The 27395-nt window shown below is 33.9% G+C and overlaps 1 protein-coding gene across 2 annotated transcripts in view; it reads right to left on the bottom strand.

Moving 5' to 3' along the window:
• Positions 1-3942: 3942 nt before the first annotated feature.
• Positions 3943-27395, bottom strand: part of LOC139519634 (uncharacterized protein KIAA0825-like) — a 42134-nt gene continuing 18681 nt past the window's right edge. For both annotated transcript variants that reach the window (XM_071311834.1, XM_071311833.1), the window contains 10 exons: positions 26772-26962; positions 22899-22953; positions 22078-22130; positions 21494-21636; positions 20906-21066; positions 10687-10828; positions 9349-9451; positions 8562-8665; positions 7896-8095; positions 3943-7092 (listed from right to left, as the gene is read on the bottom strand). In XM_071311834.1, coding sequence (XP_071167935.1) covers positions 6898-7092; positions 7896-8095; positions 8562-8665; positions 9349-9451; positions 10687-10828; positions 20906-21066; positions 21494-21636; positions 22078-22130; positions 22899-22953; positions 26772-26962 — 1347 coding nt within the window. In that variant the 3' untranslated portion in view covers positions 3943-6897. The remainder of the gene's footprint in view (positions 7093-7895; positions 8096-8561; positions 8666-9348; positions 9452-10686; positions 10829-20905; positions 21067-21493; positions 21637-22077; positions 22131-22898; positions 22954-26771; positions 26963-27395) is intronic.

The following is a 27395-nucleotide window of genomic DNA, read 5'->3' as shown; positions in this document are numbered from 1 at the left end:
ACTAATATGAATGCAACACTAGTTTTCCAAGCAACCATTGACATAACATTGGCTAGATTATTTGTATATATGGAGGGTCAGCTTGTGAACTCTGAATTGAGGTCTGTCTCTATCCTTATTGTCTTCAGTCCCGTTCAGCGGGAAATATATGGGGGTAGTCTCAATGAATAGAAGCTTACATATTTCTTGTTAATTACGGTGATTGTTGTCAGGTGTGGATTAAGGCGGTTTCTCCTTGAAAATAAAACTTTGCGTCCCCCCTAACTGGAAAACCTGGATCCACCCCTGAACCTGATGTTGGACAAAGCTCATGGGTCAAAAGCCAAAAGTAAGAAATTCAGTATTGAAATCACTTGGGGGCTCCTGTAGTTCCTTCTTAGGTCAGAAGGTCATGTTTCAAAATTGCCTTGGGTCACCAGATCACTTTAAAGTACATATGTATACTAAACAGTTCTGAAATGATCTGATTCTTGGTTTTGAACACATTTAGTGTTTCTTTTAAATGAGATCTGGGAATGCAAGGTGACTAGCAACTTTGGGGTTTTTGGCAGATGACATTGTGACCAGACATTTAACCATTTTGGAGCCCTCACCCTCATATATTTGCTTGGAAGACTTGAAATTGGCACAGTGTGAACTGCACAACCCTAAACATGAGACTAGAAGAAAATACTCTTACTTAGACCATTGCATGGTTTTAGAATTTGCAGCATGTCATTTGAAGTAGGCTGCTTCATAAAAGTTTGCTGGACTTTTTGGGTGATGTAATAGCTCTATGGTATTTTTAGCGTGTGAGGTAAAAAAGTCATAATTTAGCATAATTTAGCAATATGCTGAATTGTTTTGTTATTCTTTGACTGCATAAACTATAATAGGGCTTTTTTATAAACCCAAACTGCAATGCTTTATTCAAGTATGAAGTAAGATTTTGATTCTACAAATTAGAACCAGGTGCTCCGCAGGGCGCAGCTTTATACGACCGCAGAGGTCGAACCCTGAACAGTTGGGGCAAGTATGGACAAAACATTCTAGCGTGATACAGCTCTGAATTTGGATTGTGATAAAATTTTTGACATTACATGGTTTTTTTTTACACAAAACAAATGTCAAGATTTTACAAATTTTACAATTAAAGATTTCTTCTTCAAACTTTTTAAATCTAAAATTAAATAGTTGACACAGCATAGGTTTCTGACACAGAATGAATGTGGTCTAATGAACTTAAAAGTTTGTTTTTGCCTTTTAGCAATTCACTATGCTGTTGAATATTAATCCTCTCAAAAAATGTTTGAAGAAATTTTCTTTTTATTTATGAAATCTGAAATGAGAAAAATTTAACCCCCCCCCCCCCTTTTTCACATCCCCGTTTCCCTTTTTCCAAAACTGATATCAATTCAAATTTCTAATGGAGTTTGCAACAATAACTACTCTTTTAAATACATCATAAAATATTAAAATGTAAAATAAAGTGCTTGTTATCACTGAATGGTAAAGATTGGTTGGTAGTAAAAGTGAATATACATTGTTTATTGTATAAAACAATAAAAAAAAACTTCATCAGCAACATTTTATATTGGCAAATTTCCAATGAAGTTATTTACATAAAGTTATTGGCAAATAAAAATAGAAAATGACATCATAGTCATGTCTGGCAAATGTCCAACATACATTATCTAAAAACATTTTAGATAAGATAAGGAAATAAGATGTAAAAAAACTGCTTGTTATCACTGAATGGTAAAGATTATTTTAATTTATCAGTTGGTAGTAAAAAGTGAATATACATTGTATATTGTATATAACAAAGATTTAAGTTGATTCTGGACAAAGAAAGATAACTCCAATTAAAAAAAAATCTTGCTATTGCACAATATTTTGCAATTAGATATTTCTTGCTTACTATTCTGGACAAAGAAAGATAACTCTAATTAAAAAAAAATTTGCTATTTCACAATATTGTGCAATTAAATATTTCTTGCCATTGCGCAATACTGTGCAATTGAAAAGACTTGCTATTGCACAATACTTAATATAATAATTTTAGATCCTGATTTGGACCAACTTGAAAACTGGGCCCATAATAAAAAATCTAAGTACATTTTTGGATTCAGCATATCAAAGAACCCCAAGATTTCAATTTTTGTTAAAATCAGACTAAGTTTAATTTTGGACCCTTTGGACTTTAGTGTAGACCAATTTGAAAACAGGACCAAAAATGAAGAATCTACATACACAGTTAGATTTGGTATATCAAAGAACCCCATTTATTCAATTTTTGATGAAATCAAACAAAGTTTAATTTTGGACCCCGATTTGGACCAACTTGAAAACTGGGCCAATAATCAAGAATCTAAGTACATTTTTAGATTCAGCATATCAAAGAACCTAACTGATTCATTTTTTGTCAAAATCAAACTAAGTTTAATTTTGGACCCTTTGGACCTTAATGTAGACCAATTTGAAAACGGGACCAAAAGTTAAGAATCTACATACACAGTCATGACAGTTAGATTCGGCATATCAAAGAACCCCAATTATTCAATTTTGATGAAATCAAACAAAGTTTAATTTTGGACCCTTTGGGCCCCTTATTCTGTTGGGACCAAAACTCCCAAAATCAATAACAACCTTCCTTTTATGGTCATAAACCTTGTGTTTAAATTTCATAGATTTCTATTTACTTATACTAACGTTATGGTGCGAAAACCAAGAAAAATGCTTATTTGGGTCCCTTTTCGGCCCCTAATTCCTAAACTATTGGGACCTAAACTCCCAAAATCAATACCAACCTTCCTTTTGTAGTCATTAACATTGTGTTTAAATTTCATTGATTTCTATTTACTTAAACTAAAGTTATTGTGCGAAAACCAAGAATAATGCTTATTTGGGCCCTTTTTTGGCCCCTAATTCCTAAACTGTTGAAACCAAAACTCCCAAAATCAATCCCAACCGTTCTTTTGTGGTCATAAACCTTGTGTCAAAATTTCATAGATTTCTATTAACTTAAACTAAAGTTATAGTGCGAAAACCAAGAAAATGCTTATTTGGGCCCTTTTTGGCCCCTAATTCCTAAATTGTTGGGACCTAAACTCCCAAAATCAATACCAACCTTCCTTTTGTAGTCATTAACATTGTGTTTAAATTTCATTGATTTCTATTTACTTAAACTAAAGTTATTGTGCGAAAACCAAGAATAATGCTTATTTGGGCCCTTTTTTGGCCCCTAATTCCTAAACTGTTGAAACCAAAACTCCCAAAATCAATCCCAACCGTTCTTTTGTGGTCATAAACCTTGTGTCAAAATTTCATAGATTTCTATTAACTTAAACTAAAGTTATAGTGCGAAAACCAAGAAAATGCTTATTTGGGCCCTTTTTGGCCCCTAATTCCTAAAATGTTGGGACCAAAACTCCCAAAATCAATACCAACCTTCCTTTTGTGGTCATAAACCTTGTGTTAAAATTTCATAGATTTCCATTCACTTTTACTAAAGTTAGAGTGCGAAAACTAAAAGTATTCGGACGACGGACGACGACGCCGACGCCAACGTGATAGCAATATACGACGAAAATTTTTTCAAATTTTGCGGTCGTATAAAAAGTTTGAAATAAAATTGATTTAAGGGCCAGTTTGGTCCCAAACCAGAACTTTATTCACAATTATTAGACAGCTTGACAGATTGAGTATACAAATGATGAAGGCAGTTAGTTGACAAATAGAGGTATTTTGGACTTATGTCTTTTCAGTGAAAATTTTTCAAGGAGCATTTCAGCAGTTGAGGTAAATATTAACATATATTTTAAACTGTGAAACTGGATAACTATTAAAAACCTACAGTCAAATATGTCTGTGCCAATAGAAGAGCTATGCTGTTCTCCTTATACACTACTGAAATAAAATGTTGTTTAGGACAAAAGTAAGGCATTAATTGAAAAAGCTAGATCAGATTGAAATAGATTTAATAAATAGGTAAATTAAATTGATATCACAGACAACAATCCACAAACAGATCTTAAAAGAGTGTCTTAATAAGTTACATATATATAGGATCAGAAATTAATCTTGAATGTGTATAAAAAAAAATGTATTTTCAACACAAATATTATCATAGCATTTTCTAATATTTCAGTTACAACCCTTTTATTCTGCCATATTAACTTAATTTATTCAACTCCAATTATAAATAACCTAATTATCTTTTTTTCGTGTATCGAATTATAAAGACATAAGCTTCAACTTTCAAATAAACTTTGACAAAATGTATAAAAAAATTTGAAGCATCAAATGTTTAGTCTATTCCACTTGGGTTAAAAATTCTTAGTATCTTCTGCTTGATGTTTTAATAAGTAACGTAAACAATTCATATTAATAAAATACATTCTTGCTCAAAAGAAGGTTCTCACACATCATATGAAATAGCTTTCATAGTTGTAATATTTGAAAAGTAGATATCTTAAACAAGAGGAATAGTCTTCAGACATTATGCTATTTCACAACACAAAAGTTTTTCATCTTATACAATTTAAAATCTCCCTGCTTTAAAATATCAATATATAACAATATTAAGGGTTGGCACATTTAACATGGCTTTGGTGGGTATAATATATATATAACGGACACAAACATACATTGGTGGTACACATTTACAATGGACGGAAATCAATGCTACACTAAAACATGTATAAACACACTAAAATGACTAGAAACTATAGCACTACTATGTGTAAATGTTGATAGATATTCAGTATACTAGTACCATGTAAGGTCTATCTAAAACATATCAAATGGCAATTAAATTTCTCAAGTTGAAGAGATACTAAGAAAATCATGGAAAACCGTCAAAAGGCAAATAACAGTCTACAAACAATACATAAAAATGTTATTTTGTGGATTTCTTCATGATATTATAAAATTTTAAATGTATGCTCCTTATTAAACATATACCATTAAAAAATCTAACATGTTTTTGAGTATTTTTTAACATTTAATGGCAAGGGAATAGTTCTAACCTGTAAAAAAAAATATCACCATCCCTCCTGAAATGCCTAACAGAATTTGGACTGCAACATAAAATCCAAAATCAAAAGGCAAAATCAAAAGTCCAAACACATCAAACGAATGGATAACAACTGTCATATTCCTGACTTGGTACAGGCATTTTCTAATGTAGAAAATGGTGGATTGAACCTGGTTTTATAGCTACATGTAGCTAAACCTCTCACTTATATGACAGTCGCATCAAATTCCATTACATTGTCAACGATGTGTGAACAAACAAAATTTCACAAGATAGTACATACTGATATGTTTCACTGCTGATATGATCATTACTGAATAATATATTGTGAGTTTTTTAAATAAATGTCTTTCTACATATTATATAAGACAATATATTGATACTTGTATATGAATGATGGAAATGAGGAAAAGTCACATGACCCAGGTTAGAGAGATATATTCACCTTACTATTATTTTAAAGATAAAATTGTTAGACCTCTATAAAAACCTGGTTGAATCAAGCAAACTCAATGTTGACATTAATAAGTCATTGATAATGTGAAAACGAGGACAAAATATGTGATATTTGTCAGACAGATAATGTCTAGTGTCTAGCTCTTCTATTTATTTATTTTTTTAGATATTTAGCTTTACACAAATAATAATGGGTGTCACAGCCAAGCTAAAATAACAGTTATTTTTCTCCCATTCAGTAAATTTCATCACAGATGAGACAAAAACAAATTTTGATTTCACACATACATCAACACAATAATCGGCAGGTTTCTTTTGTCATGGTTAACAATGAGCAAAATTCAATTAAGTATCAAATAATAAATACAATAATCGTGATAAAATATTCAAAAAAATAATTAAAGATTTAAAGGCAGTATGTAATTTATCCATCATATTATGACCATTTTTTTTATTTTCATAAATAATTTAAAATCTCTTTTTCTATGGTTGCCATATTCAATGTACTTTTAATTCGTATCTTTAAAATACATTATTTGAACTATGATAAGGCTTTGTCTTGCTATACATTTAAATAATATTTTGAAAAATTTCAAAATAATTTCTATGAATTCATCGTTAAAATAATTACTGAGTCTTATGTTTTTCCCCCTTTTTCACTTTGAAGTTTCCTGCAATATCTTGTACTTAAACTGGCTTGGACATTCCAAGTATATATAAAGGGATAACAAATCACCTTCCACATTAAAAAAGTTAGTATTCATTAACCTATGGGGATAAACTCATAATAGATATCATACCAGGATTAAAATTTTATAATTACGCCAGACGCACATTTTGTCTACAAAAGACTCATCAGTGCCGCTCGAATCAAAAAATGTTTAAAAGGCCAAATAAAGTACAAAGTTGAAGAGCATTGAGGACCAAAAATTCCTAAAAGTTTTGCTAAATGGAAGATACAGGAAATTTCAAATCCAAATAAAAAATATTCTTTCAGTAATGGAATGGCGATCTCTGAATTGTAAAAAGGGAACTAAAAGTCGTGATTTTTTTTTAGTAATTATAATGCATAACTGTATTTGTTAGGTTATTGATATAAAATTAGGGGTAACCCAACTATTAACAAAAAAAAGATATAAAACATTATTTTGCTACATGTTTCACTGTAGAAAAATGCATTCAAAGTAAATGAAATATACTGGTATATATGATAAACTCAATACCAATCAATTTATTAGTTTGATGGGATAAATAAATAATAATGTCTACAGTATGAGATTAGAAAGACATTTTTTCAAGGCTGAGAAAACTGACAAATATTCTGAATAAATGACGATCTACTTATATGTTGGAAGAGAAAAACTACTACAATAATATCTTTGGTAAAAAGGAAAAACAATTCTCCATTAAGTATATTTGGTTGACTATCCTAACTCTCTGTCCTCATGTTCATACACAGATTTGAGTACTTCTACTGGTTTCTTTTCATTCTCCTCCAGGTATTCACCATCTTGCATTTCATGTCTGTTATAAAGCAATGTTCTAAATCCATATTCACTGAGGCCTAGGTCAGAGGATAATAGTTTCTGCCAATCAATGTTGAAATTCATCAGTGCTTCCTAAAACAACACAAATTACAAATGATTTCATATAATATTCCTTCTTTGTTGAGAGTGATTTTTGCTCTCTCTTCACACAAGACAGTTACATTTTAGATTTTTAACATGCAAATATTAAAGAACTGCCATTGTCTGGTTTTTAGCTCTTCTTAATTTTTTTTATATCATTCATGTCTGGAAGTTGTACATTTGACCAGTTTCTATTTATGTATATTACAACATTTATTTTCTGCAGTTTGATAGTAGGAGTAGGAAATACCATATAAATTGTTTGTATGATTTGCTGAATAAAGGACAAAAGTTAATTTATGCTTTGTTTAAATTATGCTAGCCTATTTTGACTTTACCACATAGATATTATTTTAAGGTGTGACATTTTTTTGCATTTATTGAACATGGCAAAAATGAGATACACATGAAAAAAACTTGCTACACAGTATTCTTTTTAATGTATTGGTATTCTATTAATACAATGAACTTGATAAGACTGTTTTTTTCTGTACATACACACTACTGTACATTTGTTCATTTCGAAATTAAAATATTATTGAAATAACCTGGGCTAAAAACTGCAATTAGGCTGCACATATTTTATTTGAAACCCAACAAAATATAACAGAGACAACTTGATCTTACATAAACATTTAAGAAAGTTTTACCGAATTTATTTACGAAAAAAATATTTTTGTTATGAAACCATAAACATATTGTAAAATTAATGATCAAACATTTGATAATATATTTGTTTTCAAGGAAAATATTTTCATAAAGAAACCATAATAATATTTGCAATATTGACTTACATGATCAAATTTTCGATTTCCTATCAATTCAAATTCTAGAGTTGGATCAAATGTTGGTGTTGTAGGTGAATCAGTGGAAATGGTAAAATTCTCAGGAATGTTTAGAGTTTTAGGGAGAGCATTCTGAATGTCCAAGTGTTTCTCCAACCACAGGAAGTTGTTAGCTATTATATTGTACAAACATCTCAGATCTGATGCACCTGGAAAAAAAACATACAATAAACTTACAAAAAAAAATATACCATGTTCTATGTTTAGCTTTTTTCTACCTTTAATATTCTTTGAGTAGCTCTTATGTAATAAATTTTAAAGTGACAGTCTACAGATTTTATCACATATGTATAACACATTTATTGGTTCTGTATATCAGTATTATATTTTCAAGTTTGGCTTACATACTATGTAATTTCAATCAATTTTTGTCAAAAGGCATATGCTATGCGGTATGGGTTTTGCTCATTGGTGAAGGCTGTATGGTGACCTATAACTACACACATTTTATGTCATTTGGGCTCTGAAGGAGATCTTCTTATTTTTTTCATGGCATAACTTATTTAGCTACACAATTAATTAACAGGTGAACAAATGCATTGAAAAACAAAATTTTCAGTACATTTTTACACTTTAAAATGTGGGGACATAAATTAACTACTTCAATGTACTTACCTATAGATGTATCTAGTATATTACTGGCACATACTGAAAACAACTGTGCTTTAAATTCATTAGTAGCTGCCTCTAACACTGACGATGAAGGTATCTCAAATATCCTGTGAGGAAAAATATACCATTTATCATTTAAGATTGATAACAAATACAAAACAAATTTCTATTTATAACATTCATAAATATTAGTAATAAAGGATCTCTGATACTAAAATATAGCGAATCTGAAAAGAGAATTCTCTAAGCAAAAGACAAATTCTTGTGGTTAAAACTACTTTTTTATATTCATGGTTTTTTAATGACTGCTTATGTTTTCATACACTTTGATCTTATTAGCAAAATACATTTTTACTCTATACTGATTGTTTTATTTTCCATTCTTGTTAAATTCCAGTAAGAAATGCATACATGAACAAGTATCTTAGCCTGCCTTTAATAGTGAACAAGATGGCAGCCTTTACAATCTGAATCTCGAAGGTACACAAATGTGCTTTGGTATTTTCATTGTATTGACATAGGTTGATTTTAATCATAGATGTAGTTTTGTGTTTTTAATTCTGTTGATAAATTCTATTGTCAAATTAAATGACCATCACATCTAAATGCATCAACATTAATTACTGACAGAAATATATATGCATTAAGAAAGTCCCTGCCTGTTAAGCCCAAGCAGAAACTGTTTTCTCAAGTTTCAAGGGCTAAAAAGGGGGTGGGTAATATGCAGGAGTGCATTTTATACACACCAAAAGACGGAACTTTGGATTCATCATTATTATTTAATACTTACTCAGTATTAAAGAAATTGCCAAGATATGTGACCTTCTCAAGAGCTAATTCTTTGTTTTCTTTACAGAACTTTCCTCCAAGTTTTGGGGTACTGCTACTTTTAGCTGTCAAATAAACAAGTACATATGTAAAAGAGAGGCAAAGATATCAAAGGGAATTTCAAATTCATAATTCAAAATTAAAATGACAAAGCCATGGCAAAAAAGAAAGAGACCAAACTAAAGACTGAGCAACACAAACCCTACCAAAATCTAAATATTATTTTAGTTGCTCCAGAACAGTAAGCAGTAAACTATGTATTCCAGATTTTGAACGCCAAAATCAGACAAGATAAGGAATTACATGTATTATTCATAAAAAAAATCACAGTAAAATTGTGTGATCAATGTGTTGCCAACATTCTCATATCCTGAAATCCTATCTTCTGAAGTTTAAAAATTGTGATTAGTAATCATATCACATATTTTTTGTAATTTTCTATAAATAAACAGAGCAAAATACTGTAAACCAACTTAGCACATACTTTATTTGGCGTTAATTTTTCTATCCAACTTTGTGGGAATTTATTTTTGCCCTCATCTCATTTTCGTGATATAATTATATAAGGGCAGATCCAAATTTCACATATACTGAATGACTTTGCCATTATTTTCTTCTCACAAAGTGAAAACTAGTTGGATTACATTAAGTCCTGATATTTTCCTTCAACAGGGACTACTGAAGATCTGTAATCAATAATAATGTCCTTACTTTCATTGCACTTTTAATGGTCATGAGGTAAAAAAAAAAGTCAGGCATACAAATGATTGGCGTCTACTTTTAAAGTGGAGGGGGACCTGAAAAGGTTCAAATACAAATGATTGGCGTCTACTTTTAAAGTGGAGGGGGACCTGAAAAGGTTCAAATACAAATGATTGGCGTCTACTTTTAAAGTGGAGGGGGACCTGAAAAGGTTCAAATACAAATGATTGGCGTCTACTTTTAAAGTGGAGGGGGACCTGAAAAGGTTCAAATACAAATGATTGGCGTCTACTTTTAAAGTGGAGGGGGACCGGAAAAGGTTCAAATACAAATGATTGGCGTCTACTTTTAAAGTGGAGGGGAACCGGAAAAGGTTCAAATACAAATGATTGGCGTCTACTTTTAAAAGTGGAGGGGGACCTGAAAAGGTTCCAATACAAATGCGTCTATGATCCCTTCCTCATCTGGTGGAAAAGCCATATGTTGTTCTTTTTTCAGATAATCTTCTTGGGGACATGTAAATAAACCTCAATAATATTTGTAACTCTTATATATCCAATAAGGTTGACAAATTTGCAGTAAAAAATATTGTCTATACCTTTTGTGCTAACCAGGACGTAGTAGATACATTCTGCTAATGTTGTCAAATGTTCTTCTTGACTCTCAGTTGGTGATACTCCTGTGGTTCTTTCAATGAAATTCTTATCCATTAAAGCAGATCTCAAACACATAGCCAAAACCTAAAAAAATCAAAAAAATCTATATAAATCTTACTAAATTATAACCCCATTTTATGAAAAAACTATAAATATCCATTACAAGTTTGATGCTTGTGTGTTAGGTGGACCATGAAACTATTTTATCTGTTTTTGCTCTTCCTTTTTGATAGAGATACAATGGTTTAACTAGCCAATACATTCAAAGGACAGAAAAGGACAGGTAACAAAAGGATTGCTGAACATCAGTCTTGTGTACTTTAAACAATAATTAATGAAAAAAATACATGGTTCACCTAACAAACAAGCAGACCATACTCTTTTACACACTCATTGTATTTCAGCCTTTTTTTCGACACCAAATTACTAATCAATCAGTTTTTATGTTATTTTTTTTTATGCATTTAACATTTAGCTGACCAATGTGGTAATGAGTACAATACATCTAGGTACCTTTAGACCACCACATAAACTCAAGTGTTGTGAAGATACCATTAGATGAGCTTTCTTTTAACCAGAATTGTGATGGGTAATATAGATAAAACAAGAATGTGTTCATAGTACACAGATGCCCAACTCTTACTATCATCTTTTATATTCAGTGGACCATGAAAGGACAAGGTATGATAAGAGGCGTTTTTGGCCCCCTTCCCAAATAAGTTTATATATACATGATTGATAGCCTTAGTATAGAAAATATTCAAAACTATGATTTTTTTATGTTCCGGTGAAAGGAAGGTTGCCTAGCAACGGTTTAAATAAATAGCCAAATTATCACATCTGCATTGCTTTCTCATTACACAATAGCATAATTCAAAATAATATTGTTTGTTTAACACTAACTTGAGTTTGCAGATAAAAAGTCACTTCAATTTCAGTTTTAAAAATGCTTAGCAACAACCTAGCTAACTAATCATTTACTAATATACTGTGTATTCATTTCAGGTACTGTATCAGTCATCCTTATTATTAAAGCTATAAACCTAGGAAGATGTTGACTCTCATTTATGACTGATACACAACTAACAGCTTAACCACATTGAATTCACAATGCCAGTTCTACAGTGCCCTATAGACGGCTGTAATTGGAAATCTCAGGACCTGGATGAAGCATTTGCTGCTGCTCTAACCACTGCTCTACAGATTCATGACAGAACCGTCCACCCACCTCTGGCTCAACCGTCAACGCACAAGTTAAAATTAGACCCACCTTCTATAGCCACAGGATGTGATCCAGATCAATGGTCTGCATTCACCAGACAGTGGAAGATGTATAAAACAGGGATGGCGATCACAGACAATGTCTTGCCTACAGCCCTTTTCTACTGCTGTGACACTAATCTGCGTACAGATATTATGCGTGACCTTCAAGGTGATGTTGCTAGTATGCTAGAGACAGATCTTTTAAAGGCAATCAAAAGGCTGGCTGTCAAAGAAGAAAGCACACTTGTCCAACGCATAAAATTGAACAGGATGACTCAATCACCTGGTTCAAATATCAGAACTTTTTTGGCCAGTCTCAGAGGCCAAGCATCACTGTGCCAGTATAAAGCAACGTGTAAAGAATTAGGTTGCAACCATATATTTGACTATAGTGATGAGATAATAAAAGACAATTTAGTAAGAGGTATTGCAGACCCAGAAATTATGTCTGACCTGCTAGGTGACTCCAAGACAGATAGAACATTAGAAGAGACTGTATCGTTTATTGCTCAGAAAGAGCAGGGTAAAGTCACAAGGAGTGCAGTAGGAGATTCAGCTAGTGCTATGAGTGCCACATGTAATACTCAGAAGCGACCACAAGCAGCTGGAGCCAAATGTTGGGCTTGTGGTGGTCCTGCTCATGGACAGAGGAATGATCGCAAGGCCAGGTCTAGATACTGCGAAGCTTGGACATTCACATGTTCTAAATGTACAGTCAAAGGTCATTACACCAAATCATGCAGCAAGTGCACTACCTGTGGCGTATGGGGCCACCGTGATGCATCTTCTAGAATCTGCACTCAAGGTAAGGGCCACAGGAACCCGCCCAATCAAGGGAAATCAACCAAAGACCAAGAACAAGAACAAGTTGGTTATATCTTTGAGCAGCTGTGCACTACATCTGAACAGACAAACCAAGTATCACGTCTTGAACATCACATATTTGATGGACACTGGGTGGCTAGACCCTCAAAACCACATCCAATGCTCCTGGTGAACATGACACCCCTACCTGAGGACCATTCATCGTTTGGACATCCCATTCAAGACACCTCTCAGCTTAAGACAATCACTATGTCCATGGTGGCTGATACAGGATGCCAGAGTTCAATCATACCTTTACAATCGGCAAACAGTCTTGGAATAACAGAAAAGGATCTCATTCCAGTCAAACTTGTGATGCGTGGAGCTATAAAGGAAGACCTCGGTGTAATTGGAGCAGTCGCAGTAAGTGTTACAACAAAAGACACTACTAGCAGTGCCATGTCAACACGTTTATTGTGTTACGTCTCTGATACCATGGAAAAAGCTTTCATTTGCAGAGAAGCACTCATATCTCTGGGAATTATTCACACTAACTTTCCTAATGTATCAACAGTCACATCTCCAAACATTGCTGCATCTATGGAAAACTCTGAAGATGTAACCTGCTCTTGTCCTAGACGTCGACCTTCACCACCACCTGTTCCCACATCTTTACCACCCGGTCTGAAGGCCACAGAGGAACATGTAGAGTCACTAAAAGAGTGGCTTCTTGATTACTATGGTGCTACAACATTTAATGTATGTGAACATCAACCTCTACCACTTATGAATTGTGAGCCTCTTCAACTCCATGTTGATCCTAATGCCACACCGGTAGCCGTCCACAAACCAGCACTTGTTCCTATCCATTGGCAGGATAAAGTTAATGCTGATCTTGAGAGGGATGTTCGCATTGGTGTACTGGAACAAGTAAGTCAAAACACACCTACAACTTGGTGCTCAAGAATGGTTGTAACCAGCAAGGCTGATGGCACTCCAAGGCGGACAGTAGACCTACAACCACAAAATCGACATTCTGTTCGGCAAACACATCATGTCCCAAGTCCTTTTCATCTAGCTGACCGCGTCCCTCAAGGTATGAAAAAAACAGTGACAGACGCTTGGAATGGGTACCACTCAGTGCCTATTCGTGAAGAAGATTGCCATTTCACAACATTCATCACACCATGGGGGCGCTACAGGTACAAGGTTGCTCCACAGGGATTTATGGCCAGCGGTGACGCTTACAATCAACGATTTGATGCTATAATTTCAAACTTCAACGACAAGGTTAAATGTGTGGATGACACATGTATGTGGGCGAACTCCATTGAAGCAGCATTTTTTCAGGCATGTGAATGGCTCGACCTGTGTGCTCGTAACGGCATTACATTAAACCCAAAGAAGTTTCAATTTGCTCAAGACACTGTCAATTTTGCAGGACTTACAATCACCCCAACAAACATACGACCAAGTACTAAGTTCCTAGATGCAATTAGCAACTTCCCAACACCAACTGACATTACTGGTGCAAGAGCTTGGTTTGGGCTAATAAACCAAGGAGCATATGCATTTGCCATGGCAAGACAAATGAAACCTTTTCGTGCTCTATTGAAACCATCCACCACATTCTGCTGGACAAATGAATTAGATGAAGTATTTCACAAATCCAAAGAGATCATTATTCAGGAGATGAAGGAAGGTGTTCGTCTTTTTGACCCTGCTCGTATGACATGCCTAGCTACCGACTGGTCTGTTGACGGAATTGGATTCTTTTTGATGCAGAAGTACTGTCAGTGCTCAAGTAAAACCCCTACCTGCTGTAATGACGGTTGGAAACTATGTCTAGTTGGCAGCAGATTCACACATCCAGCAGAAAGTAGATATGCTCCTATTGAAGGTGAGGCCTTGGCTGTTGTGTATGCACTTCACCAAACACGCTACTATGTTCTTGGTTGCAAAGACCTTCTTGTTGCAACTGACCACAAGCCACTACTACAGATTCTGAACGATCGATCACTCACAGACATCGACAACAGACGACTTCTCAACCTCAAAGAGAAAACTTTAGGGTACAGATTCACAATTCTTCATGTACCAGGCAGAAAGAACCTTGGGCCAGATGCAGCGTCACGGTATCCTGTTGGACCACCAGATCGTCTGAACTTACCTGGTGAAGCACCTGAACTTGATTCCCTAGTTAAAATGACTACTCATTATCATGATACACTTACCAGTCTATGTCTACATACAGAGGATAATGATACAGCTAATGACGCCTCCACAGTCGCTGCTGCCACTTGTGCCTTGAATGCTGTTATTACAGTTGTTACTTGGAACATGGTTCGTGAGGCCACTGCATCAGACCCTACATTTGTAAATCTAATCAGGCAGCTGGAAGCAGGGTTCCCAGAAGACTACAAGGAGCTACCAACAGACTTGCGTCCTTACCATCGCTTTGCATCCAGTTTATGCACCGTGGATGGTGTAGTTCTTATGGGCCAACGAATTGTTATACCTCCAGCTCTTCGCAAACCAGTACTCAATGCTTTACACGCAGCCCACCAAGGAGTCAGCGCTATGCGTGCGAGGGCCATGGACTCTGTATATTGGCCTGAGATCACAGTAGATATTGCCCGGGTGAGAGACCAGTGTGTTCACTGCCATCAGATGGCTAAGTCAAACCCTATGCAGCCACCATCTGACATAACACCTCCAGATTATCCATTCCAGATGATTTGCAGTGACTACTTCACATATAACAGTAATGACTATGTAGTTATTGTTGACAGGTATTCAAACTGGCCAATGGTATACAAGTCTGAATCAGGTGCAGAAGGACTTGTCAAGAGACTTCGTGAGACGTTCGTGACATTTGGAATCCCAGAAGAGTTGACGTCTGATGGAGGTCCACAGTTCACAGCAGGGAAGACTCAAGAGTTTTTAAAGGCATGGGGAGTTCGTCATAGACTGTCATCAGTTGCAAACCCACACGCTAACTGCAGGGCTGAGATAGCGGTAAAAACAGTAAAACGCATGCTGGTGGACAACATTACTGCTGTTGGATCTCTGGATGTTGACAAATTCCAGAGAGCCTTACTAATGTACAGAAATTCTATTGACCCAGAGACAAAAGCATCACCAGCATTGATTCTGTTTGGACGACCCATTCGTGATGCCATTCCCATACTGATGGGTAGATATTCTCCACATGAAACATGGACTGAGTTAATGTCTCATCGAGAGATGGCTCTTGCCAAACGTCATTCAAGGGAACATGAACGGTGGAATGAACACACTCATCACCTGCCAACACTACAGGTTGGAGATCATGTATACATACAAAACTTGGTAGGCAACCATCCCAGGAGATGGGAACGTACAGGAACAGTTGTTGAAGTACGCCAATACCACCAGTATGTTATACGTGTAGATGGCACAGGCCGAGTAACTATCCGCAACCGCCAACACCTTCGAAAGTTCACTCCTTTTCAAACCAACCAAACACAAGGTACTTTGATGGCACCTACTGCAGTTCAACATCAAGAAGTGATCTTGAGCTCTCCATCTACATCCAAGACGACACAGCCACAAGTGCCCAAGATTCCAGTGTCTTTATCACCAACAAGAATCCTAAGTCAACCAGCCGCATTGAATGAGACACCAATTATAGTCCCCACTCAAAAACAGGCGACGCAGACTCAGACAATTCAACAGCCTTCACAAATAGATTTAGACCAGTCATTCCACCAGACCCCTGAACCAGATGTACCTTCAACGTCTAGAATACCACGTGCTCTATCCCGTCTTCAATCACATAATAAAGCTGGAGAAAAGGAACTATTGACACCACGAAGACCGAGCCGCCGCAACACAACAGAACATAACGTTGATGAATCAGGAACTGATTAATGAAATATATATGCAAAGACATTGATAAGTGAATCTAGAGACTTTGAGTTTAAAATTGTAAAAGGACAACATACGTTTAATCTTGTTCGCTTCCAGATGACTTTAACAGAACATTCCTGAAGATCTATTTTCTAATAGACTTGACTTTAATTGTTTAAGTTTTTTTTTTCGTATACAAAAAAAACTTGTCCCCGGGGGAGGAGATAACTAATCATTTACTAATATACTGTGTATTCATTTCAGGTACTGTATCAGTCATCCTTATTATTAAAGCTATAAACCTAGGAAGATGTTGACTCTCATTTACCTAGCAACAAATATTTTGCCTAGCAACGGTTCAAAATTTGTAATTTTGGCCATATAAGGTATAAACATAGCAATATTTAAAGATTTAGCTACTGTAAATGATTTTTCTTTCATATATATGATGTCTGAGTCATCATTATTTTTTTTTTTAAGAAAATGAAATTGACCATAGCAACCTAAAAGTTGCTTAGCAACAGCCGAAAAAGATAGAAATTAAATTGAACTACAAAAAAAACCTTTTAATTTAATTTTTAATTGTACAAATTAGAGTAAAATCAGGTTAAATATTTAATCGTCTGCTGTTACCAAAAACAGGGTTGAGATCTAAAAAAAAATGTTTAACCCCGCCGCATTTTTGCGCATGTCCCAAGTCAGGAGCCTCTGACCTTTGTTAGTGTTGTGTGATTTTTAAGTTTTTTTTAAGTTTCTTGTGTATAATTCAGAGTTTAGTATGACTTCAATTATTACTGAACTAGTATACATATTTGTTTGGGGGCCAGCTGAAATATGCCTCAGGGTGCGGAAATTTCTCGCAGCATTGAAGACCCATTGGTGGCCTTCGGTTGCTGTCTGCTCTTTGGTTGGGTTGTTGTCTCTTTGACACATTCCCCATTTCATTCTCAATTTTAGTATTAAATGTAAGATAGCTATCAAGGAAATGGTTGGTAAAAAAAAAAGGATAAATACATATCACATAATAATTAGTAAGTATAAACATTAACAAGTTAATAGGTAAAATAAACAAGAATGTGTCCCCAGTATAGTATACCGTGAAAATGGGGCAACACTGGTCTCTAATTCGGCATTAGAATTAGAAATATTATCTCATAGGGAACATGTGTACTAAATTTCAAGTTGATGGAACTTCAACTTCATCAAAAACTACCTCGACCAAAAACTTTAACATGAAGCAGGACAGATGGACGAACGGACGGGCGGACGGATTCAAACGAACGAACAGACGGACGCATAGACCAGAAAACATAATGCCCATAACTGGAGCATAAAAACTTTAAGTTATATAAGAAGTGGCACACTTATAATTCATAAATAATAGTTGAAGTTATGAATATAGCATTTCACAATTACATGATGATTACCGGTACATTAAAAAACGCAAATGGATTAAAACTACTATTAAAGATTCAGTATCAGATCTATACAGTATGTATAGCAAATATGCATAGCCTGTACGATGTCATTGTTTGTCACTTAAAGAATCGTACACTGTGAACTTTTTAACACTTAACACTATATTTTAAAGACTGAAATGCTGAAAACAAAGTTCAAAGTTTTCGACAAGATCAGGGTTTAAGATGTTAAAAACTCATTAAAATATGTAGACGAAAGAGGCATGAACATCTTCAAGCTTCTCTAAAAATTCTTTATTTCTACGATATATATCCTGAAATTAGCACATTGATCGCCGGTGTATAGTTTCATGTGCAATCATACCACATCTCCTTGTCTTTTATCCAAAATGTTATGCTTTTTTTTTAATGAAACAGTTGTTGGTAAGTAGTATTTCATGAAACCCCAAAACATTCGAATTTGATTAGAAACGTAGACATACTTTATTAAAGGGTCTCGGTGGCCGAAAGGTCTAAGAAGTTACTTCTGTAATCACTAGCCAGTAAACACTGATGTTGTGAGTTAGATTCCCGCTCGTGCAGGTGCACTCGTTTTCAACCTTAATTTCTCCTTTCAATGTTGATCTATTTATTATTTTCATTCTGAATGTCTTCACTTGCAGGACTGAATGTCCAGCCAGAAGGTTTCAACTTTCAAGATTTACAGCCGATTTCATTGAGTGTGAAGCCAAAGGTAAAACCTTTGGTAAGCTTGCTTGTTAGCTGAACCGTAAAGTCAATATTATGTAAGGTTTACTACCCTCCTTTCGAATTTGAAGTAGCACAGACCATCATACAGATAGATTGGTAATCTGCTGGACTAGTTTATTCTTAAGGAGGGGTAGATAACCTGACCTAACAATGACTTTATGGTTTATCTAACAAACAAGTTAACTATTTTTCTGTATATGGTTAAATAGAAAACTTCAAAGTGCAAAATATAACGTAACGGTACCCAAATTGCACAGAGTACCCAAATTGCACCTATTTAGCAAAAGTAGCAGCGAAAATCTTACAAGATTTCATAGAGACTAAACAATTTGTATTTTTATGATTTGATACTAAGCACATCTTTCAACATAGGTAAAACTATTTAAATATGCACAAAACATTCACAGTATTTATCAACAGATGAAGTATTTACTGAAAAAGCAAAATGTACTGAAACGTCGCCATGCGACGTCATCAAAACGTCATCTTTTTAAAATGAGCAAATACAATATTTTACAAGTATCCATTTAAAAAATAATGAAGAGTAAGCATGGACTAATATCCAATTGTTCAAAATATTTGAAGAAATTAAACAAAAGCTCTGTTATTAAACTTTTGACGATGTGAATTTAGGCATGGATGCAATTTGGGTACTCCTCATTTCAGAATCATTGATGGTTTGGAGGTCAGTTTAGACCAATTTTTCTATGATTCCATATGGAATAAAAATCAAATTGGTGTACCTTTATAATAAAGAAGGATACGGCTACAAAATAAACACAGAATGGACATTTTTGTCTTTATCATAAAAAAATGTAGATGAAAAAACTGTCAAAATAGGTGCAATTTGGGTACCGTCACGTTATACGTTTTGATGAAATGATTTTCTTCAGACTACAAAAAGTGTTTGAATATATTGAGAATTTATTATAAAATTCATTAGTAAGAATTCGTTGAATATTTGAAAATTAAAATGAATAAAAATGGATTCACCATATTTCAAGGGACACAACTCTGTATTTGGCAGCACAGTGTTAGACTATTTTGATCATTATGGGTCTAATTTCACGTACAACATATTTCTTTAAGAGAGTGACAATGTCTTGATGACTGGATACGCCATAAAACAATCCGTACGTGATATTCTGATCAATTATGGATCCCGGAATGATTTCGTACCAGTGCCGTTCACTGTGACATATTATAATGATTTGTCAAAATATGTAAACAATCGGATTATTTTTCAAATTTTTAGACATGAGCGCCAACGTAGACCACCATGATATTTTATTATGTGAAAGATACATAAGAGTACAGTTGATGGTTGAAAATTTCAAGATGGTCTACGTTGGCGCTGATGTCAAATTTTGTCTCCGAACATGACGAAATTGTAGATTTTTTACACTTTTCGTCGTTTAGGGCTTTTCAAGGTCTCAGTTTGAACATATTTGAGTACATAACACCTTAAAATAAGGTTCTACATGGATGATCAGATACTGCAGTTCATTACACAGGAGTGATGGGTTTCAACTTCAAAGTTTAAAAATTCTGGAAAAAGGGGGGCCAGAAACGGCCCTTATCATACCTTGTCCTTTGGGTCCAAACTCTTATTTGGCATTAAGATTAGAAATATCATATCATTTGTATTGTCTTGGTATCAATCCTGTAATTTTGGATTTCAAACCAATAAATATTACTTACTTACTTATTTACTTGTCATAGGGAACATGTGTACTGAGTCTTAATATGATTGGACTTCAACTTCATCAAAAACTACCTTGACCAAAATCTTTTACTTGATACAGGACAGACGGATGGACAAACGGAGGCACAAACCAAAAAAATAATGCCCCTAGGTGGGCATAAAAAAATAAATATATTTTTAGATCAGTATTATGATACAATAACCCACAAGCACTTTTATGCGATGTTCCTATATTACAAGGTGATCACGAGTCCTATCTATAAACCTATCTTTCAACCAGGAATATTCAGAGTTTAGATACCATTAGCTAAGATCAATCTCTGAACTTACCTTTATACCAGCACTTTGATGTGGTGTCTTGATCCCATGAGAAGAACATCTTTCTTGGATCATTTTCAGTAAGATACACAGAGATGTAGGTAAAACAAATATATCTTCTGTTATTTGTCCAAGAAGCAAAGTCAAACAGGTGTCTATCAACTCCTTTGTGGCTAAAACAGAGACATAACAAACAGCTGAATGTGATTCAGAGCAAAGTATGTTTTCACTTGTAATAATACATTTAGTGATATTTCAAGGTCATTTTATAATCATAGTAATGTTATGCTATCTGTAAAAGTGTAATGGATATGATGCTAAAATTTATATAAAGAAGATGATTTTTTAAATTTACTGTTTACCAGGATGCTTTATAAAATATGTGGGAAGAACACTAAGCCATTGAAAAAAGTTAACTTTGATACAATTAACTAAATTAATGGATAATATTTCTTTGATACAAATATTTGCTTAAATACAAACAGTTTCATGAATATCTAATTCACAATTTATTTTCGGTCTATTTCTATAAGTATATAATTTTCTGATCATAAAATTAATTTTTCTAAAAGTTTCACATTAGTTATTTATTTTTCTTACCATCTCCTTTCTTTGGCTTTGAGGTAGTATTTGTATGGGGTTGACACCCACAAGGAAGATCAGCTATTACTGACATGATTGGTCGAATGTTGGGTTTTGGATGGGTCTCTGTTAATATATGTTCCAACAATGGCTGTAAGACTCTGTAACGAAAAACATAAAATATAACACAAGCTACAACAGCATTACATTTATCATAAGCAATTGAATTGCTTGCCGAATTGGAAACCAGATGTAGTTTCAACTCTAACTTGTTGATGAATGGATATATACTGATCAAGCAATAAGGAAGCAGGCTTCAGGTTTAGCTTACAAATATTTAATATTTTTTTATATAATCAGCAAAGTGAAGATAATACATGTATGTGACAAACAGAAAGTACATACCGGTAAGTGACAAATGTGAAAATGTGTCACATGGTTTAGCTTAACAACAAATATAGCTTTGATTTGTAGTTCCTAAGAAAAATGTGACAGAAATTTGATATGGACAGTTTCAAATCAATTTGGAAGTCATTTAGCTTATGAATTGTTTTATATCAAGACTTTTTTTTAGGTCTTACCACAGCTTTCACCACACATACCTCAATACAAATGGTTCCATTAGTTCAAACAATGACTCCATCCATACCGGAATCTGAAAAAAAGAAAAGTTTGATTAAAATCATGTCTAATGAGTGTTAATTTAAGAAGAATCGCTAGGTACTTGTTGCTGAATACAATGTGTGACAGTTACATAAAGAAATATGTTTTTCACTTTTTACCTGAACTTACACATTTACACTATCTTACTGTAAATCATGGGAATAATAAAGAGCCTTTAATTTTGTACTTAACAATATTATCAATAACCTTTTTCATAAATTAATGAATAATACAGTGATTCTTATTTTGAAGCGAAAATCCAAAGTTACTGTTATTATTGCACTATATATATATAGCATAAAATCCTGATCCTTTTAAAGATTTGATAGACAAGTATAGTATTAATAACTTAACTTTTAATTAACAATCAAAAGTCTGAAAGATGTGAAAAGTTTTCTTGAGAATACATAAATAATTTGATTTCTGATTAAGGATTTACGAGGTTTCCTTGAACAGCATTGCTCAAGGTGTATGGATTTCTGTCTGAAACATAATAAAACTTGCTGGTAAGATATGTTGTTGCATCATTTCTTATTCACAAACTTGTGATATTTTATTCTCTATTTAATTGTCATCCAGTTTATTTGTTTGAATAAGAACTCATCAGGAAGAAAAAGGTCTGTGTCCAGTATTATTCTAGCAGCTATCATTTACAATTAAAATGTGTTAAATTATCAAGCTGTTTTGGGTTTATACAGCTTGAATGTCTTGTCTTAGTATTTATAAGATACACAGTTTCTCTGTTAATAATTATACTTACAATGAAATCTTTCCCTGGCATTGTCTTTGGTTCAAATACTTTCCAGTCATTGCATCTGAAAGTACAGATCATTGATGAATAAAAGTTTAAAACTGTCACTTATAACTTTGTGTGAATAGCATCAAGTTCATATAATTCCTTGACGTGCTACATTTATTCTTTAAGCAAAAAAATATATATTACTTTGAAGAAAGACCCATTTCAAAGGGAATTATATTTGGTTATGTGGAATAAAATTTAGAAATGCACACGAAGTGAATCATATTTTTCTTGGATATCTATCATCATGATAAAATACATATATATATTGTCATGGAACCAAGTTCAGAATTATGGGAACCTTTTACCTCATTTGTAATTCAAAGTCAACTGAGTTGAAAGCAACTGTAATTCAATAAATTTGATGACATGTTGTAAAATATAGCATACTTGACAAATTGATAAATAATATGAGGCAGGCATTACCTGTAAATGGGGACGAAGTCTGTATGAATTATTTTTTTGTAACTTAATTATTTGTCAAAAAAAAAAGAAACGGAAATACCATAACGTTTCCGAGTTTGGTTCTGTTGTTAGGGATTTTAGTTGTGACGTTATTTAAATTATGACGTCATATGCAATGTAAACAAAGAAACGCTATCATTAGGTAACGTTTTTTCATATCAAGGAATTATTAAAAATGAAATTGGTATTGCGCGTTTCTTCCTATTTTATACTAGACTGATAAATATATATTTTACTCAAAGTTTCATACAAACGAGACCGGAAAAAGGAAGTATATTGTACATTTCTGCGCAGGTCTGGGATTTCAAAACATGACATAAAAAAAATTGAACGATTTTGAGTTCATTACACGGCTGGTAATCTACACACGCAGAACATTTGGTTCTGCAATGAAAACCGTGAGAGGATTTTCCGGTTGTGCTTGAGTGGAACAATTGTCACCGCTTCGAAAGGTATATACATTTCTAAATCGCAATTTTCTTATTCGACTGATCAAAATATTGAAAATCGGAGAATGCTATGCTGTGGTGAATACTTGAACAAAAAGATACATGTATCATTTACTGTTGTACGTGGAGTTGAACTCCTACAAAATCAGTTGCCGCACGAGAATTTGCCTAAAAAAGTGACATTTAAATTTTTAAATGGTTTTAATTACAGACCCTCAAGTTCAAATTTACTTTTTATTCGGTCAATGGGTATGAATGTCGTTTTTGGCGGCGTGTACGCTGTCCGGTGTAGATCGACATCTTAATAAATCTAAAAACCTCATATTTTCATTATGACATGCGTGAGGGGATCGGTTCTGATTGAGGACATCGTGAATGCGTGAGGGGACGTAAAATCATAATATTATATCCAAACTATGAGTATTTGAAAGTTGCCTAAATGTGGTCAGATTGTTCATGAAAAAACACATTTGTGTGCATAAACTGAGTGAAACACATCAAATATAAGAGGGAAACTACGACACAACAGCAACACAAAATTAAACTTTAACACACACAGAAACGAATTACAATTTAACAATGGCCATTTTCCGGAATTGGCACAGGACATTTTAAGAAAAAATGGTGGGATGAACCCGGTTTTGTGGCATGCCAAACCTCCCGCTTCTACGGCAGTGGTAAATATATCAGTTAAAAACAACATTACATGACAGGACTACAATACAAATAAATGATAGAACATATAGGACAGAGAAACACTCCAATTATAGCTACGTCTTTCGTCAACACAAGGCTTACCAGTGACGCTCAGATGAAAAAAATTCAAAAGCCAAGACAAGTACATTGAGGACCAAAAGTTCCAAAAAGTTGTGTCTAATACGGCTAGGGTTTCTGTCTGGAATTAGAACATCCTTGTTATTTCGAATAATTCATAATTTTGCAACCAGTGATGTTTTATAAAATGACTATATAATAGATATACATGATAAAATCGAAGTGATGACTAGCTACACAATAAAAACGGATACATAAAATTACCTAAACCAGCACATAAAAATTCACAGCCAAGTTATCCAAAACCATAAACGCACAAAGTGACGTAATATATGAATTTCTTAAACAATATCCCAAAAATAGGATAGACAGAATTCAGGATTAGATTTGCAATACTGATATAACATTTATCAATAACAATGAAAATTACAATATTAATTAATATCAAATTGTGGTAGTAAACTATACCGATTATTTGCCCAAATCCACGAATTTGGACACATATTTGAAATTTATTGGTTAGACTATGTGGAACGCATCTATCCAATCGAGCTAGAGACAAAGGATACTACAGATACAGTTAAGTCGGCCTCATATCTTGACTTACATCTAGAAATTGACAATGAGGGTCGGTTGAAAACAAAACTTTACGACAAAAGAGATGATTTCAGTTTTCCAATTGTGAACTTTCCATTTCTAAGTAGCAACATTCCAGCAGCACCTACATACGGGGTATATATCTCCCAATTGATACGATATTCCCGTGCTTGCATTTCCTATCATGATTTTCTTGATAGAGGGTTGCTGCTCACAAGGAAGCTATTAAACCAAGAGTTCCAAATGGTGAAGTTGAAATCATCCCTTCGTAAATTTTACGGACGCCATCACGAGTTGGTTGACCGTTATGGAATAACCGTATCACAAATGATATCGGATATGTTTCTTACGTCGTAACTACAATTCCCTTCCCTTTCCTGAATGTGACCTACCGAATAAGACTATTTACCGGATTTGTTATCACATAAGCAACACAACGGGTGCCGCATGTGGAGCAGGATCTGCTTACCCTTCCGGAGCACCTGAGATCACCCCTAGTTTTTTGGTGGGGTTCGTGTTGTTTATTCTTTAGTTTTCTATGTTGTGTCGTGTGTGCTGTTGTTTGTTTGTCTTTTTCATTTTTAGCCATGGCGTTGTCAGTTTGTTTTATATTTATGAGTTTGACTGTCCCTTTGGTATCTTTCGTCCCTCTTTTATATATGCACACAAATTTGTTTGTTTCATAAACAATCTAACCATATTAAGGCAACTTTCAACGACTGATAGTTTGTATACAAAGATATGATTTCAAGTCCCCTCACGCATTCATGATGTCCTCAATCAGAACCAATCCCCTCACGCATGACAAAATGAAAATATGAGGTTTTTAGATTTATTAAGATGTCGATCTACATCGGACAGCGTACACGCCGCCCAAAACGACATTCATACCCATTGACCGAATAAAAAGTAAATTTGAACTTGAGGGTCTGTAATTGGAACCATTTCAAAATCGAAATGTCACTTTTTTAGGCAAATTCTCGTGCGGCAACTGATTTTGTAGGAGTTCAACTCCACGTACAACAGTAAATGATACATGTATCTCTTCGTTAAAGTATTCACCACAGCATAGCATTCTCCGATTTTCAATATTTTGATCAGTCGAATGAGAAAATTACGATTTAGAAATGTTCATACCTTTTGAAGCGGTGACAATTACTCCACTCAAGCACAACCGGAAAATCCTCTCACGGTTTTCATTGCAGAACCAAATGTTCTGCGTGTGTAGATTACCAGCCGTGATTAGTACAATGAAAAATTCGGGAAATTTTCCCAAATTTTTTTTTTTATTGAATTTTCTACTGTTATTGGGGACTACGTCCCCATATTATAAAGCAGATAAATTACATTGTCATCATACATGTCAATCAAAAAAATATTTCATCATTCCAGGTCCTTATAAATAAATAACTATATGGTATAGGTTTTCCTCATTTTCAAAGGCTGTATAGTGACCTGTAATTGATCTCATAATTTTCAATTGGCCTTAAATGCAAGGTTGTTATTAAAAAATATCATACAACACCACCTTCTTTTCATGTGTACTTACCTGTCAATAACAGGTAGGATTGTCTTTGCCACTGCATCTGGGAAGTGTGGACATTCTGATAAGACCCTAGTCATACATTGGAATGTTTTCTTCACATTTTCCATGGAACCTGTCACTGTATGTCCATCTTCTCCCGCCACACACTGTGTCAAAACTAAGATGGCTAAGGTATAGTCTTTCATCACCAAGGACTGAAAATGAAAAAAAAAATACAATTTGGTATTCATCAAAATAATTTTTTACCATATTGGAAATAAATACTATATTCTTTGTTTTATGAAATTCAGATTTTTGAATGATTTTTTTTTATCTTTGACAACGGCTATCACCATATTGGAAATAAATATTATATTCTTTGTTTTATGAAATTCAGATTTTTAATGTTGTTTTTTTTCTTTGACAAAGGCTATCAACTCTTGATTAAAAAAAATTGGAAACCAATATTTTTTTTCCCTTTATTCCCTGAAGACTTTGTGAATTATGGCTTCATTCAAATGCAATCAACATCTCCAAATGTTATTGCTCGCTTGTCAATTTAATGGAAAATAAAACTAAAATGTATGCAGAAATATTTGTTCTTGCTTCTGAAACCAAGTTTTGATGAATAAAACTTTGAATAAGCCT

This window comes from Mytilus edulis, chromosome 4 (genome assembly GCF_963676685.1).
Source record: "Mytilus edulis chromosome 4, xbMytEdul2.2, whole genome shotgun sequence".
Taxonomy (NCBI): Eukaryota; Metazoa; Mollusca; class Bivalvia; order Mytilida; family Mytilidae; genus Mytilus; species Mytilus edulis.
This window is presented reverse-complemented; position numbering and strand designations above follow the sequence as displayed.